Source organism: Chaetodon auriga, chromosome 18 (assembly GCF_051107435.1).
Source record: "Chaetodon auriga isolate fChaAug3 chromosome 18, fChaAug3.hap1, whole genome shotgun sequence".
Lineage (NCBI taxonomy): Eukaryota > Metazoa > Chordata > Actinopteri > Chaetodontiformes > Chaetodontidae > Chaetodon > Chaetodon auriga.
In genome coordinates, this window is record NC_135091.1 from 5,202,638 (window position 1) to 5,220,779 (window position 18,142).

General features: G+C 42.7%; 1 protein-coding gene across 4 annotated transcripts in view; it reads left to right on the plus strand.

Moving 5' to 3' along the window:
* Positions 1 to 9,620: 9,620 nt before the first annotated feature.
* The window catches only part of ryr3 (ryanodine receptor 3), a 102,039-nt gene continuing 93,517 nt past the window's right edge, over positions 9,621 to 18,142 (plus strand). For all 4 annotated transcript variants that reach the window (XM_076756220.1, XM_076756222.1, XM_076756218.1 and 1 more), the window contains exon 1: positions 9,621 to 9,770. In XM_076756220.1, the coding sequence (XP_076612335.1) occupies positions 9,723 to 9,770 (48 nt within the window). In that variant the 5' untranslated portion in view covers positions 9,621 to 9,722. The remainder of the gene's footprint in view (positions 9,771 to 18,142) is intronic.

The following is an 18,142-nucleotide window of genomic DNA, read 5'->3' on the forward strand; positions in this document are numbered from 1 at the left end:
ACCTGAATCGACTGAAGCAATGCCCCCAACGCGACCTCGGTCCGCTGTCGTGTGAAAATGTGGGTCAGTGTCATGATGAGGCAGCATCGTTCACATGAGGACGTTTCAGATCGCTGAATGTTTTTCCAGAGATAATTCCACAGAATACAATACAAAAAAATATATAAAATATGGTGAACTCAAGCTTCACCTATTAGCTTCTTCATCAGGCCTTTAACTCACTCACCTGAAACTCCAGTGGGAGAGGTGTGGTTGACGGTGTATCGGTGATGTCATCGTCAGGGGCTGTGATGCGTAAGAAGTCGATGTGTTTGGGTCTGGAGGGATGAGACAGTGACCTGCAGAAGGAGAGAGACTCCTCCACCTCCTGCTGCCAGATCTCCTCCTGCCTCTGCAGAGCCTCATCTGCAGAAAGGGAGTCGAATCAGAATCCTGATCAATCGCAAACTGCAAGTAAAAATCAGCAGATGTGTTTGTTTAATGACACTTAATCTGACAGTTTCAATGTGGTTTGGGCAACTCCGCCCTAAAGCATGTCAGATAGAAACTCACACAGTATATACCAGTGGTGGAATGTAATGAGTGCATTTAGTCAAGTGCACATTTGAGGTACTTGTGCTTGATTATTTCCCCTTTATACACTTCTACTACACTTCTACTACTACTTTCAGCATACACATTAATTAGCAGTTATATTAAATTCATCATATTTATAGTAAAACAGTAACAGGGACATCTGTTCTGCAGAAATTTTGCTGATAACACATGCTGTTACTTAAATGTCAACTCTGGGATTTAGTGACATCTAGTGGTGAATTTGCAGATTGCAGCCATGTACACAGTATAACATGCAAAACAGATTTGCCAAAACATTCTGACAATAGATCCCCCTAAATCTTACACACGCAAAGGATTTAAATGCACAGCTTCTAAATGTGAAAATTAATTATTTTAAATTGAATTTATCTTAGACTAATTACACAATTATTCTTTATTTTTTTCACTTTCTGCACCCTGACAACTTCTCTCAGGGTGTTCACATTTAGGTGACGTCCCGTTAAATGCATATGCCATGCACACCAAACATGCATGGGAGCAAATTTGTGTAGTTTTACATTAAATGCATCGCCACCTCTACCAGTTACATGCTATTATTATTCCAGTATTAAATGAGAGGTGGATGATTGATGCGTGGTGTTGTGAAGCTGACAGCCGCTGATCCCTGACCAAACAAGCTAATTGAAAAACTGTGCAGACTGCAGGCGTGCTGTGAGACAGGGTTTGAAGTGATGCCATTTATCACTATTTTTATCGAATTAAGTAATAATTAATTTGGATGTATATATAGTAAGCAAACTATCTGTTTATATATTTCTGTCCAGTAGGATGTGACGTTTGGAATAAGGGCTTCGTTCAAACTGTCCTCGAGGTGAAAATGTTCTGTATGCTCTGACGCTCCTTTAGGGCATTTTAGATAAAAACAGCTAATACCAGATGTGGTCAAAGGCAGCTCAACCTTGAAGAGAGGACTGTGTTTTCTTTCACTTCCTGCATCCAGATTCTGTCTATGTATCCCACACTGTCCTCACTCGATCTTCTGCTACAGAGAGCGAGCTGCTCTCCAGTAAATCTCTCAGTGTCATTTCAGATAAGAGCGCCAACAATGATTCCAGTTCCGGTGGACACATAAGCGCCCTCCGAGTCAGATTAAACAGTTTATGGGAATGAGTTATCTGTCCTCAATTTGACCAAACTGAGCAGAACACTGGACTGTGAGAGGAACCCTCAAAAGGCTCTGCACGCCTTTCTTCCTCTCACTCTAATCATCATCCTCTAAAGATGTGTTGTATTTCACAAAGCTCGGAGCATTAATCCTATTTGGACAGCCAGGCGTGCTGCTGCTCCGCCTGGTTGAGAATTCATTTCCTGAAAAGTGAGGAAGAGACTCTGGAGTGATCGGCCTGCCAGAGTCAAGCAATCATTTCTGCACATAAATGAGTTGCACTTTCATTCCTTAACATGTACTTTTCCCTTTTTAGCCCCCCCGAAGCAGCTTTGAGGTTGTTCAAATAACCTCATATTCAGTATATTGAATATCATTTATCATGTTAAATAGCGGGAACCCGAGACTCCACCAGTTTATCAAAAAGAAAAATTCTAGATGTCTTGTGCATCATTTTGTACAATTTTTCTCAAAATCCGAGCTTTCATATTTGGTACCTTTGTAAATGGTGCAATCTCGTCTGGAAATTTAAGTAAAAATTATGCAGAAAGCTGCACAGCAAAAAACAGATTCTAAATAATTAAACAGAATAATAAAAAAAGTATAATTAATAATTTAAGGGGGGGTTTTATCTTCCAAATGTAAATCCAGCAGAAAGATGCTTGAACATTGAACCATATAATCCACATTCAGGGGAGACCTGTTTTGTATGTGCATTCCTCTTAAATTAATGTGTTTTTGGAGAGTTTAAACACAAAGAAGGACACATAGAAAGCACCAAAGTAACAGAATTTCCTCACAATGAAGCGTGAGCTGCATTAAAATAAGTGTCATAACAAGATATGTGCAACTGCATTACATGTATGCACTGTGCAACCGCTTATTTACATTTAAAGGACCAGTGCGTAGGATTTAGTGCCATTTAGTGTTGAGGTTGCAGGGAACTGAACAATGAAAACGATTCTTATTCTCAGGTGATTACACTCATGAAAACATAATTATGGATGTTATACCCCATTTCTGCCAATAGATCCCCCTAAGTCCTATATAGTGGCTCTTCGGTTGTTTAAGCATCCTTATGACAAGCCCCCTCCCCATGCTGCAGCCTCCTCTGGGTCATGTGAGCACACAGGACTACGAGGGCATCCACATCAGGTGCTCAGTGGTACTTCATGCCTGAGCGAACACAGACGCACACACAGAGACATGGCGGCATGTCAAAGCAGCAAGCGCTCATTATTTACAGACTACCACACATCCTTCAGGTCTGCGGTGAGAGATGGTGTGCGTGTGTGTGTGAGACTACAGCGGTGGACGAGACCAGACACCACCAGCTGGAGTTCAGAGCGTCTTAATCAATGTGTAAATCTGACAGTCAGGACTCAGCACGTTCCACCTTTAAAGCCGTCTGCTCTTCCTCCCGTTCACTTCACTGAGCATCCGCTAAAACCTAATGTCATGCTGTTCTGCACACACATCCCTCTTCACCCTGGAACATAGCTGAAAACTTTCCAGAGGTGTTTTGTCCTCCTTAATCCACCGTACGCTGACTGACCATGAAGCACGTGATGAAACACGAATGATACAAGCTACATGTGAAAGACAGAGCTATGCTATGAAATCCTTCAAAAGGCTTTGTAACATCTTCTATGCTAATAAACTGAATCTGGAACATAATTCATCTCACATCTTTCCCAGTCTTTAGTTGCTCCTGTCCCAACTTGTTTGAAACGTGTAGCTGGAGCAAATTCAAAATAAGCAGATATTTACAAAAATCAATGAAGCTGATGAGGTCAAACATTAAATATATTGTCTTTGTACTGTTGTCAGTTGAGTATATGTCAAAAATCATTAGTAAATTATCACATTCTGTGCCATAAAATGCAAACAACTGGGCAAACTCCATCTGATGATGAAGGTCATGTGATACGATCAAAAGGTCTAGAGCAGCCATGAAATAAACACAGGTCAATATTGAACCTTGAACCTCAGCTTCACTTATTACTGGCTGTTGTCGTAGCATAAGCAGCATTATTACCTGACAGTAGATCATCCTGACTGGCCTCTGCCTCACGGGTGCTTCTGGATGTCTGCGTCTCATTCTGGTCCTTCACCCTCAGGTTCACCTGAGCCGAAGTCCTCCTGCTGTTCTTCTGATGACTTCCTGTCCCACCAGAGACTGTGGTGCTGCCTCCAGCCCACCGGGGGAATAACCTGTCTTCAGCTGAGCTTAACCACCCTGTGTGGCGCTCAGAGATGTCCTCTTCATGCTGATCAGTCAGGCTCAGAGGCAGAGAGTGCTGGCTGGATGTGAACAGAGGCGACAGGATGGGAGACATGCCTTCAAAGCTGCTGGATGGTCTCTGAGAAACGTCCAGGATTGTAGCTAGAGACAGTGAAGGTACAGGGGAGGTTTCGCCACGTGAAAGAGAGGGTGGTGAAGAATTATTTGGCAGAGTCGAGGTGAAGAGGTAAGGATGTGATGGTAGATTTAGAGGCCCTCTTGTGGATCCTATGAGATTTGGCTTGAAAGAAGTCTCCTTGGCCTCTGTGAAGGGTTCACCCTCTGCTTTTGCTCCTTCCATCTTCAGGACCTGACGGAGACTCTGGCTCAGAGCTTCACCCAGAGCATGAAGCTCCTCAATTAGCAGAGGTTTGTCTTCATTGCACCCCTTGTTCTGGGAACCAAATTCGGCTCTGCACCCGTGTTGCTCCTCACTAACACATCCATCCAAGATAAACTGACCTTCATCCCTCCCGTCGCTGCCTTCTCTGATCCAGTCGGAACTGGTGAGACTCACCCGACGTATGATCCCTTCCACCTCCTCAATCTTGCTCATTACTCGCTGTGCTGCAGCCGTCTTCCCCATCTCCTCGCACCTCCGCTGAGAGGACTTCTCCTCTACACCTTCTGCCTTCTTTCCCTGATCTCTGTCTCTTTCTGCCTGGGTGATCTGGGCTTTTTGAGTATTCCTGGTACTGTCTTCTGTCTTCCTGGTCAGCTCCAGACTTGTAAGGGTGATATACGCTGAGTGCATATCATTGTCATACTCAGAGAGGTCTGAGTCTGAGTCAGGGAGAGCACATTCTTCCTTTATGGATAAATCATTTCTGGGAGAGAAAGGGCCTTTTTTGCTGAAAGGACAATTTGCAGACGAAGCATCAGGCAGCTCCACTCTCCATGCTGGCTTTAGCTCCTGTGGACTCCTGGTCCTTTCTTCCAGCACTGACGCTCTTTCTTTTCTCATAGCTCTCTTTCTCCTGGCTGCAGGAGTGCATATGATCGGCCTGTCTTCCTCTGAGTCCCAATCCCCGAAGGTAGGAGAGCTCGTTATCCGGAGCTTTGTCAGCCTCCTCGCCTTCAGAGGCACCCGTGGCGTCCCGGGTGTCATCTTGAGGTTTTGCTGAGAGGTGCCGGTGTAAACTAGACCCTCCGTTCTTCTCCTTCTCTTCCGAGGGATCTGAAATCTGGGGGATTTCGGTAAAGTGTCTCGACTCTCAGGACAACCATGACAGTTCGTCTTCGTCTTTGTGCCCTGTTGGTTGCCCATGCTCATGAAAGCCTGACACTCCAAACACAGTGGTAACAACTCTGTCAGCCAGCGGATCTCGGAGGAGTGATCCAACGCTTTGAGGGACTTTTTAAAGTCTTTTAGGCCGAATTTGTCTGCTTGACCCTGCTTCACTGTTACCTCTGGACCCTCCTCCTTGCAGTCAGAAGTTAGTCCTCGTTGGGGCTTCAGAGGGGCTTTAAAAGGGGTAGCTGGGCCCCTGCAGTAGAAGAGGGATGGGCTCACACAACTCCTCTCACTGATCGGGATGTAGAGGTGTAAGGTTTTGTGAGTGTTCTCCATTTTGTTTGACTAACACAGATAAAGCTTTATAGCATAACAGGATTCTCTGGAGGTGGGGTTGACTTCTCGGTCTCACCTGGACAGCTACATGAATCCTGACACAGAAGGATCAGTCTGTAAAACCTGAAAGCTGCATGCAAACAAAAGACACAAATTGCTGCACACATGTAGTGATGTAGAGCTGAAACAATCTGACAGTTAACAGAAACAACAATTTAAGTTATTTTTTCAAACAAAAATGGCCAAGAAAATAAATAAAGAAATGTTGTTTTAGCTTCTCGGATGTGGATATTTGTTAGTTCTCTGTGATATTAAACTCAAACTCTCTGGGTTTTGGACTGTTGGTCGGCCAAAACAATTTATTTGAAGATGTCATCTTGCGGTTTTGGAAGTTGTGCCACAAATGTCATGCATCAAACGATTAACCGAGAAAATGATCAGTACATTAACCATTGATGAAAATAATGGAATGCAGCTAAGTACAGTTACTCAAGTACTGTACTTCAGTGCAGTTTAGAGGCGCTTGTACTTTCCTTGACTGTTTGCAGGTTTGTTCAAAGATAATATGCAAGTCAGAACTGTTGACATTCAGTCAGAATATTGATAATGCTTTTTAAAAACTGGCTAAAATTCATAATATTTTGAAGCTTCATCCTATAAAAAGGCCAAAATTAACAGTAAAATGTGTACTGAAGCATTTACTTACTCATAAGTGTTGCATCCCTCCGAGTGGCAGCAGCTTTTTCACTGTCCGCAGCGTCGCTCAGGTGACAGAAGACGACGGCCCGCCCACTGCAGTGACACGCACAGGCTTCACCCAATTAGCGCTGTCTATGAGAATTCGACTGACTCCTATTGGCTCCTTGGATAAGAATCACTTCACAAATCCATGTGAGGCCTGAGAGGTACTGAGGGGGGCCATAAACAAACAGACGGTAAAGGCTCAGTGAGGATTTAACGCTAATCAATCTAATCCTCTTGACATCAATGTATAAGTGATTAAAGACGGGCTCCACTGAATGTCGTCTGTTTTTTTTAAAAAAAAACTTAATTACTTTGGTTAACAAGTGGTAGTAAACCAACATCAACTGTCATTTCTTCCAGTATTTCTGTCGGTGTTTTTTTCTATTATTATTAGTGATTGATTACTGTATAAATAGAATTGACATGCAGCAGGGTGGAGGAGGAGTCCATTTTAACTACGTTATATGTTCTTGGGTAATTTAATCTGTAACATTGTATTTCATGAACTGATCATTGCATGAAAAATCTTAACATGTAAAATAACTTTAGTAAGTATAGCTGCCAAATAGATGGAGTAGAGTAAAAAGTACAGTATTTCCCTCTGAAATATTGTGAATTTTAAATATAAAGTAGCAGAAAATGGTAGAACTTAATGTACTTGGTTACATTCCAACACTGTCTGAGATAAACTTGGAGAAATAAGGCTGCAGGTTCACCTATAATCTCTATATTAACCTGAAACACAGAAGTCACATCTGCCCTCCTGCCACCTACTGACCAGGTGAACAGGGACTTGATTTAGGTCAGCTGTGCACCATGCTGAGCTGCACACCACTCAGTGCGTGCACAGGGCTAATCTGACCCACTGGCCAGCTGTCTTTGATGGATTACAGAGGTTTAAAGAAAACAAACAGCTGTTGATGTCACTTACAACACAGCAACGGCACCTTTACAGATAGCTGTGAGTGCACTAGATAACTAAAAAAATAAAAAAAGGTGTGTAGTGTGCATCACAGTTTTAGCCTTTGAAATTATTCAAATCTTCCATAATTTCATTACCTATTATTATTATTATTACCTTGTATTAAAGAAGCGAAGCAAAGCTGCTGGAAAAATTACCAGCTAACTTTTCAATCCCATTAACAGGTTCAGGCAGATTTAATCTCTCTGTTATAGACAGTAGGTGATTTAAGAGGTTGAACTCATTCATCCTTTATCTGACCGAAGTTAGTGCAAGTTAGAATCTATGACCCCGACCATGGCTCTGAAATATCACCATTCTAACTGTGCTGTGTATTGATAAATCCACTGAACAACAAGTCTGACTTATTCTACGGTTAATGCCACAAAATGGGAAAAATCAATGAGACTGGATGGTATTTATGATGCTGTTTGATTTGGTAAATGTAGAAACACAAACTAAAGGTCTCACTCGCTCCTACTGTCAAAGTTTTTTGGCTTTTCAAAAAAAGTTGAACAAAAGTTGAGCAAAACTGTCGAGGAACTCACATAAAAGCTACCCAGGCCTTCAGATCATACAATGTCAAATACAGTATACGCTTGAAGTTCACTAGATGGCCACTAGATGTCAGTGATGTCTCGGCAGGAAACATGATCCGGATCAGGTTTTCCTCGTGTCTCAGTACATGAGACCATATGAAGTGTACATATGGAGACATGACGAGGGTTAATTGGGATCTGCTCTGTATAGAAACTGGTGTTAAAGGTAGATACAATTAGGAAAAATGATTTGCATGGTCCAGGACAATATTTAGATTTGGGAGAGAAGCATTGTTCGCTTGAACTTAAATTCTCATATTCTATATCTTACTAACATCATTTTTAAATGTTTAAATCAAGTTAAATTAATCAGAGAGGACAGACAGGTGAAATTTACCAGTTTCACAGCAACACAGAGCTTATCTCTAACAACAGACCACTGCTGCTAATCTCAAATGACATACAGAGATTTGCTCATCGTGGATCAACAAACCAACTTAAAAATTATAAAAAAACAAACAAACAAACAAACAAAGAAACAAAAACCTAACCCTGCATGAATCTGAGTTTTCAGTCTGTGTATACTTTTCTTTCTCTAAAATGAATAAACAAAGCAAGCACAAATAAGCAAGTTGGCGAATAAGTGACGATAAAGCATGTGCATGATTATAGTGAGGGAATAAGGAATTAAGCAAGGCCGTAAATATACTTCATAAACAACAAACAAGCCAAACTCTACTTCTACATCAGCGGTGGAAAAAGTATTCACATCCAGCACAGCAAAAGTAGCAGTACCAGACTGTGAAAATACTCCATTACAAGTAAAAGTCCTGCACTGTTGATAGTACAGTACCTAAGTGTTAGCAGCAAATGTCGGCCTACTTATAAGCATCAAATAGAAGAGTACTCATTATGCTGAATGCTCCTGTGAGTGTTTTACTATTTACTGATGCATTCATGTGTAATTAGGATTTTATTACACATGAATGCATCATCTTCAAGTGAAGGTGATTTGAACTATTTTCTATGGGCTGCCACCTGGTTTAATATACTTTATGCACAAAACGTGATGAACTTATGAAACATGATGCTTTGTTATCATATTCTGTATGCAAAACCTTAGTCTGCAAAGTAACTAGTAACTAAATCTATCAGATAATGTCGTGGAGTAAAAAGTACAATATTTCCATCTGAACTGAAGTCAACTGGAAATACTCAAGTACCTCAAATTTGTACTTCAGTGCAGTGCTTGAGTAAATGTATATTCAACCTTCTACACACCTGCAGACTTTATGGACACAAGTGTGAAATGTTAGGTCATGAATGTGTGTGCATGGGTGAGGAGGGGTGAGGGAGGGTGAGGTTCACAGAGCCATTCACAACTTTGCATTCAGTTCAGCCCCGCTGCTGCCACTCAAGTCCACCTCCTGACCACCATGCGACATTATCAGACAAGGAGCGGCTCGAACTGCTGACTCAATCGGCCAAGACATTTTAAAAAGTGGTGGTGTTTCAGCTCCTGAGCATCATCACCCATCATCATCAGCGGAGCAACAGCTGCCAGCAGCAGCAGCAGCATCACCGCCGCCGGGAGCTCGCCCTCCGATGCCCCGGCTCCATCCGTCTGCTGGTCCGCACTGCTGCTGCTGCTGCTGCTGCTGGCGCCGGGGCGCAGGGAGAAGGGGGAGGAAGAGGAGGAGTGAGGAGGAGGAGGAAGGGTGGATGAGGGGGTAGGTAGGTGGGAGAGGAGGGGACAGAGGGAGGGAGGAGGGGGCTCGGCCGGGCTGCCCTATATGGCTGTGGATGAGCTCTATGCTAATATCGGCTTGAGAGGCACAGCGTCGCGTTTCTGCCGGCAGTCAGCGGTGGCTTCCAGAGTCTGAGCAGGCTCCTTCACAGCCATGGCTGAGGGCGGAGAAGGGGAAGATGAGATCCAGTTCTTGAGAACTGTAAGTAAAGATAATTTAATCGGTGCGAGCTGAGCCGCTTCCTTGCCTTCACTTTCCTGTCGCCAATTAACGCTTTCAGACGCGGCGGACGGCGCGTCAATTAAGCAAATGAGCGATCCAAGTTCGATCATGGGGGAAGTTTGCGTGTGTGTGTGTATGCGTGCGTGTGCGTGCATGCGTGTGCGTGTGTGTGTGTGTGTGTGTGTTCGGGGGGGACGGTTCATTGGCATCATTTTGCTTGTGCACGAATGATGATTTTGTTTGGAAGTTGCCGCAGGTTGCACGCTGCGCCCCGCGGCCACGGCGCACCTGCCGACAGGACTCCTGATGTGAAGAATCTCAATGAGACTCCCGTCTGCTGGTGCAAGGGCAAGAACGACTGAACACTCTCTTGCCATTTCATAACACATGCCCCCTGTCATTTTCCACCCTTCATCACATTCTGATCTGTTTTGTCGGGGACGCATCGTGCGAAAACATTCATTTCCTCTCGGGTTTTCCAAAAAGCAGCCCTGCTATTTGTTTTACTTTTTATGGATGCATTCTCCTCCCCGGGGAGAAGAGTTTCAGCAAGTTGTGCTCACACGTAAGCCACCCTCCACGATGACTATTTTAGTTGTTTGACGCAGATTGCTTACGGTGTCCCTGCTCTGTGTGGTTATGCCCAGCACTTATCCTTGTAAATGATATGACAGCTTGTATGTTGGTGTGGTGGGAGTATCTATGGCGGAGGCTGGCGCACGTATTCTTCTCTTGCCTCATGACCCAGGTGTTGCATGAAGAGCAGTGAGACTCAGTTATGACTCTCAGCAGGGGTGTCTGCCTGCTTTCATGCCACCTGCTTCTCTGTAAGATTTTTATTTTTAGTCATTAGTCAAGTGAATTTTTGTTGGTTTAAACTCAAATATCTCTGTTCATGGATAGGTGCAGTTGTGGAGGTGCAGCCTTTGCTTTGATTCATCAAATATCTGGTAATTGATGTCATTTGTAGTCTTATTTAAGACCTTGAACCTTGTCCAGGACCCATGGATTTCTTTCAATCACCATGGATTTATAAAACACAACTTATCTTCAGTCTTAGCTGTTTATTTTGTATTTATTTGTTGGTTGAAATTGGCTATGCTGCTGCCCAAATAACAAATTTAGTGAGATTCAGCACTGCAAGGACTGAACCAGTGGTTTTGCTTATTTTAGCTGCTACAAATTACTTTCCATTACAAATAATCATTTTGCAAACAATGCTGCTGTGATTTAGAAATGTGGATTTACGGTAATTCCCTCAGACAGCCATCGGTTTCCTTTCATTTCTGCTGGAAAAACCTACTCGTCCACACTTTGAACATCAAGTTGCACTGTTGCAGTGAGGTCAAGCACTACAGATTTACTCTACACTTAAAATGAATTAACAGAATAAAGCAATTTTGACCAAAAATGTCAACAAACAGCAGTTCAGCTGTGAGGGATTACATAACACAAGCACGTTTCAAGAGTGCGCTACTAGATTTGCATGCTGTACAGAAATAAATGGAAGCCAAGGTTCCCCGAAAATCCTAGATCCTACATTTCCCACAATGCAACTTGCTTTGTCATAGGAGCCCCTTGTTTGAAAGACATCCTAATGCAGACTTTGTGTTAAAAATCTGAGGCCCAGACTGAGATTACCCTGAGGATTATGGGAAACTCCTTCCAGAGCCACAGGAGACATCACACCAAAGATGCTCTATAACGAAAGATGATGCATCACAAGCTGCACCAATGCGTGTGGAATACACTTCCTGTCTCCTAAGTGGGCGCAGTCCCAAGAGTTGGAGGTGTTGCAAACGGCGTGAGAATGGATGTCAAAACAATGCAACACTATAGCTGAATTCAACGTCTGGGCCTCAATTTGCAGCTTTTTATCTGCTGGCTTAATATGCTTGATATTGTTACAGAGCATCTTTGGCGGAGATACCTGTGTCACTGGATCTCTTGGACCCATTTCAGGAGAAAATAAACTTTGTTGACTACGGGGCAAAAGAGTCGGTCTTGATCTGTGTTCACTTCTCCCATTGGAGTGAATGGACTCAGCACCTGTTGCTAGTCTCCTAAAGAGGCAGAGCAGCGGCCAAACCCATGTGACACAGATACAGGAAATGACTTTCACAGACTGTAGTAAAACCAGTCTTCATTTCTAAAACGGGTCAACTGATTCTTAAACCTGCAAACACGCTGGTGTGGTCCTTCTAACCAGCTGTCTTTGTTTGTTGTCGTCCATTTGGGCTGGCAGTCTAACAGCCTTTGGGATGTTGATATATACATTATTATTAATACACATGTAATCCCCTGAGGGCTTAGCAGGCGGGAGGAGACCCTGCACTTAACAGCTCCTACTATTTGTGATGCCAGTGATATGCTGACCCACGCCTCTCGGATTCTTCTGTCACAATGGCATCCTGGTTATCTGATGACAACAGCGATTTGAGAGGAGGGGGCTTCCCCTGAGGTCCGCAGAGCCTTGTTATCAAACCTGACCGCTGAGAGAAACGTGCACTCACAGGAAGCCCTAAAAAAACTGAAAGACACTACATTACAACATTATGGCATAAGCCTGAGTACAACTGTTGGTGTTTTGTGGAGGGGTGTCAGGCGTGCTTGCTGCATTGTTTCGCCTCAGTTCGGGACAACGTGTGGTGGAATTTGCAGCTGTTTTTCCCCCATTTTTCCCCCCAAGTCAGATATTGATAAGAACGTGTTAAAGAATTTCAAATGGTCAAAAGTGCAAAGGATCCTGTTACTGAATGCCGCTGTCAGGTGGTGACAGACGTCCAGACATTGTGGTTCAGTTTCAGCTCGGGCGCAGTCTCACCTTGCTGTTGATGTGTAACGTTGGGAAAGCTGGCAGCGATGAGAGCGTCTCTGTCAAAGGAAACAGCCGTGAAAAACAGCCGAGAGGAGGAAAATGTTTCACCTCCGCTGTCAGATGAAGACACCAGGCTCTGCTGTGGCTCAGCTGACCCACACTGAAGCTGTCCCCCTGTCCTGATAAGCAGACACAAACCTTTCAATTAAACTCGTTGAAAGTCTTTGCTCGCTGGTTAGGAATTACTTTTTTTGGACGGCTCATTAACTCTCCACCCACTAAATTTTGAAAGAAAATGACAGCAATGCTGTTTTATTGTCACTCTTCAGTACACAGAGGATAACAAAACAGAATTTATCTTGAGAGGTTTTCCACAGAAAGTGATCCGCTGGCTGGAGACTCAGAGAACATCCTTTTGGCTTCGCACAGATCAGAAAATCTGCAAGTCATTTGCTCAGTAAGCGAACTGCAGTGATTATAAGAACATTTTGTGCTAATTGCAGCGCCGTCAGATAATGATGTGCAGTCAGCCGTTTTATTTGTTGTATCATTACTTATTGAGTGTGTCGCTGTGTGGAACAATGGCGTTCTACCAAACAAAGAGGAAATATTAACGTTCTTCCTACCTGAAATGACACTGGAGTACATCATCATCATCATCATTGTCAGGTTAGCAGGTGAATGTCATGTTTCACTGGAAACTGTAGGATTTCTTTGTCATTTACCTGAAAATGAGTCATAGCAACCATAAACCAGACATGTTAGGTCTTTCAAGCTTTGCCTTTTATTTTCTAAAAGTTTAGCCTTTTTTCAGTTTGGCAAATCCTTGATTAATTGTGTTAGAGTATTAAATAACAGCACATTAACAATAATGGTTTAATTTCTAAGTCCTTGTCCTTAAGAGGGGTGAAACAAGTCACCACATTTAGTCTCCATATTTATTTCTAATGAATAAACTAAAAGTTGTGTGTTTTTTCTAAATACTGTAAGAGGTTGTCAAGTTATCCACATAATAATGACATCAACTTGTGTTATATGGAGAAGGTTCTAACCTTTCCTTCCTTTTTTATGTCCTTTAAAGTCTTGTTGATGATTCACGTTGTCAGACTTGATGATACATGTTGACTGCAGAGGTTTGATTTGGCATTTTGGTTAGTTTCAGTTAGATTTTGGGCACCATGAATGTGGCCTTCAAGTGCATATTAAAGGTCCAGTGTGTAGGATTTAGAGAGATCTGTTGGCAGAAATACAATATAATATTCATAAGTATGTTTTCATCAGTGTATAATGACTATATAATGTTGCACTGCCATGTTTCTACAGTAGCCCAGAGTGGACAAGCTAAGCACTTGCATTAGAGAGCACCTTTAAGGTTTTCCTTGTTTCCAGGCTGCTGGAGGGGGGGTGGCGAGTGTTGGTCTGGCACCACATATGTAAACAGTAGTCGGTTGGTTGAAATCTGCATCCTCACCGCTAGAAGCCACTGAATCCTACTAACTGAACATTTAAGACCATTTTACAGTTTTTTTGAGTAGAGTTGGCTGGAAACATTAAAACAATCAGGTGGAGACAGCCTCTTCAACCAACTAATGGAATTAAGTGTAATTAGCTAGCTCACTACAGCTGATCAAATCTGCCAGCGAGCGTCGTCAGCCAGAACTGAGTCTCTGAAACAGGCTTAGCTACAGCTAAATGTGCTTTAGCTAAAAGCTAGTTAGGGCTTCTTTCCAAAGTTTATATCTAAAGAGTAAAAGCTTAATTTGAGCTCAGTCGTCCAGGTAAAACCAGGTGATCGAAGCCTGCAGGCCACTGGCAGCTCCTCTGGGCTTATTTGGAGTTTATGTTGTCCTGGAAGCCTTCTGCATACCAAGGCGTGGACTCTGGGGGTTTAAATTTAGCCTTTTTAAAGATGATGCTTCCACAGCACATACAGCTCTGCTGCCCTGGCACTAAACCACACCACGGCCGGTGCTTGAGTCAGGGCAGCACTAGACCAGTGACACTTTAACACCATTTTTATAGGGATAAAGTAGCATTTAGAGATGAAATGCTTGATACCAAACCGTCATATACAGCATTTTCTAAAGCTTGATCTGTCAAAGTAATGGACCGCGTTGCTGAGCTTTCACTTGGTAAAAAGCACTAAATCTCCAAACGTGGAAGACAGATGTGATTATCGATTCAGATTGTTTTGCAATAGGTTTTGATCTTGATCTCGATTAATTCATTAATACTTCAGGTTTAAACAGATGGCATCAATGTGAATCACAAACAGTGTGTCCAGTAATTGAGTAATGCATGTAGATGGCCAGAGAAGGGCGGGTTGGAGGTATTAACCTGCAGTAATCTGTATTTAAATGTTTGAGAATTAATGTTCAAACGGTTCAAAGCAACCATATCATAGGTTTTGGAGACCAGTGCAAAGGGAAGAAGAGTGCAAGCCTGTGCATGATGCAATTCGTTGAAGAGTTGTCAAGATATGATGAGAGTGGAGTCAAGTGTCAGTGGAAATAAAAAGGGGAGTCAGTTTCTAGTGGTAGCTTCTATGGAAATGTGTTTTTCTTTTCTGCCTGAACTTAGTGATGTTAAGTTTCAGCCAGATAATATTTTAGGGAGAAAATACATGTTGTCAACAATCTGACCTCAAGGTTAATTTTGCAGCTGACATGCTTTCATCAGCAATTATTTCCACGTTGTCTTAAAAGTTCAGCTTTCAGGTTCATTCTTGATTACATCACATGGCATTTAATAACAGTGACGTTTGTGGTGATAAAGTTCAGTATGGATCATCAAAAACCACCTCGCACGTCTCCCAAAACCTCCTAAGATAGCTTCATATAAACAAGTCTGAGGAGGAGAATTTTCTGAGGAAGTTAGACTGTAGAGGAAGAAATGTTTGCACATTATGGCTTCCTCTGATTGATCGTTCTACTCTGCGGACTTCATACAGACACAACCTGGAATAACGGATAATGGAATAATGGAATAATTTACCATATTGCAGTAGTTGATGCCCTTGCAAAGTTTGGCTCTTCAGTGAGAGCTGGAACGAGAGAAAGAGGGGGATGCAGCCTTCAGCCTCAAGTGACCCTCCCTCAGCTTGATTTAAATTGAATGGGAAGGATTTCCTCTGTATTGATTGAGCAGGCTGCGATGGCAGAGCAACAGCGTGCTCTTTGGCAGCTCCGGCTCTCCAGTCATCAGTACTGAAGGACAGCGAGCCGCCTGCTATTCCCATCATTTACACAACCTTGATGCAAAGGTGGCCGGACCTCACATCGCTCACTCTCCTCCGTGCTTTTAATTTGTAAAGGTGGTGTGACTGGTTTGACTGAGCCTGTTCAGTAACAAATTGACATTTCTGACATTATTTCTTGTTAACATTTCATGCAGGACGAGCTCGTTCGGAGTCGATTTAGAGTGTACGAATTAGTTTGAAAACTGGCTTTTGCATGCAGAAACGGTCGATATCACTCAGTCCTCTGAAGTTCTGTCTTGTCTTTGCATTATTCTGCATCTTCAACCTTGAACTGGTGTTGCAGAGCTTATGAAACACCCATGAATTATGAAAGTGGTGAGGCGAGGCTCTTTGTCATTTTAGTGTGTGGCCTCAGGTTTGTGTTACGTAAGCGTTCATTCCTAAAATACTCCATATTGATTTATTATTACTCTTTAACTGTAAAACCATCTATAAGCCTGCAATATTGAGCACATAAGTGACCTGTTATTACGTATTTTTCCACTTTGCCTATGTTTTCTTGACTGTATCTGTGGCCTGTTTTCACAAGTCTCACAAATGAAACGGATTTAATTCGCAAATTAAACAATCAGAATCAATACCTCGTTTGAGGTATTGGCTCTAAATGCACTTACTCAACAGTATCACTTCATACTCTGTGCATCAAGTTTCAGACCGTAACCAAAAATACAACTGAATCTAACTTGATGTTGATGTTTTGGCTTCAGCAGGAGTGATTGTGCAGTGTGTTTCTGTGGTGGTCCGAGCAGAGTTAGTAGGAGAAGTCCAGCAGGAGCTGCAGCAGCGTGAGCGGACTCTCAACCCAAATAATTACCTTCATTAGTCAAGCGAGCAGTGAAAAAGGTGCAGACAGTGAGCCTCTTACTGTTTTCAGTGTCCCACAGGTCACTCGGTTCATTTAATGCCACCACGGTTCAGTTTGTTGTCAGCTCTGTGGCTGTAATGGTTTCCTCCAGACCATTTAGCATTGTTTGTAGCCTTTATTAATCCACCTTAGAGGCCCTCATAATGCCTGTCCTCAATCAGCTTCTCGCTGTGTGTAATAGGATCCTGCATGGACGCTATTTTCTGCCAAAGTCTGAACAGTCTTTGTTGTTTCACATGAGAATTTCTGCATTTTGTTTTCTTTGTGCTCATTTGAAGGAGGCAGGGCTCAAATGGAAAAAGTTGATGTCACTGATGTGTACCAATCAGAGGTTAGCAGCATTTGACTGACATCATGTCATACCCACACAGTCCCGATGAGGCAGATACGCTGTTTTTTTGGAGTTTTGCACTCTTAATAAATTCAACCTAAAATAGTTTTTTCTTTAAAACTCAGATGAAAATTGAATGTAAGAAATACTTAAACCTGCAATATAGAGAGGGACTTTCATGTTTTTCCTACATGCTTGTGAGGTTGGTTGCCCACTAAATCCTACAGCCTGGTCCTTTACGTTGATGTGGTGAATGTGTGAGCAAATAGTTGCTTATTTACACATGCAAAAGTTACGGCAACATGATCTCTCAAGTCGTGTTTCTGTCGATTTTCCAAATGTAAGTCCAATATTTCTCTTCTTGTTGCTCTGTTATTGGTCTCCACCAACTCCTGAGCGAAATATCTGACTCTTTAGCTGCTAAATGCGGCTCTATGTTCACCAGCTGGTCTCTGAATGTGTCTTTGTGCTGCCTGGTGCCGAGCAGATAGCATGCAGCTGAAACTCAAAATGAATCCCCATAAAGCGGAGGGGAGCTGTAGATTGGCTTCACATTGTCATTTGAACACATTGTTATTGTAAGATTATCGGTTATATCCACTTTAAGATTTGAAAACAAGCTTTTTCAGAGGTTTTTTAGGTTTGCTGAGCACTTAAGCCTTCCTGTGTAGTCACTGGAGAGCTCTGCTGGTGCAGTGCCATCCAGTCACTTCCAAACCTGATTTTAATGATTGCCGCTCAGAAATAATCCATCGTTTGAATTACTGATCCTGTTTAACTCATTTCCTGACAAGACATGACTTAAACATGTTTCACTTCAGGTAAACATGACTTTAGTTGTCTTTTTGAGTCACCCATGTTTATTCTCTCAGAAAGCCCGTCAACATTCTAGAAACACCATTTCCTATTTGCCGTGTGCGCCCAACGGTGGCAGCTGCAGTCTAGTGATGACATCTTGTAACTTGATGGATCTGGAAACCAGTTCCAGGCCTTGTAGGGAGGGAGGTTTACCTTTTCACCGACTGCTGTTGTAGTGCTGTGAAACACTTAAATGCTCATTAAATTTATCCCGTGTCGA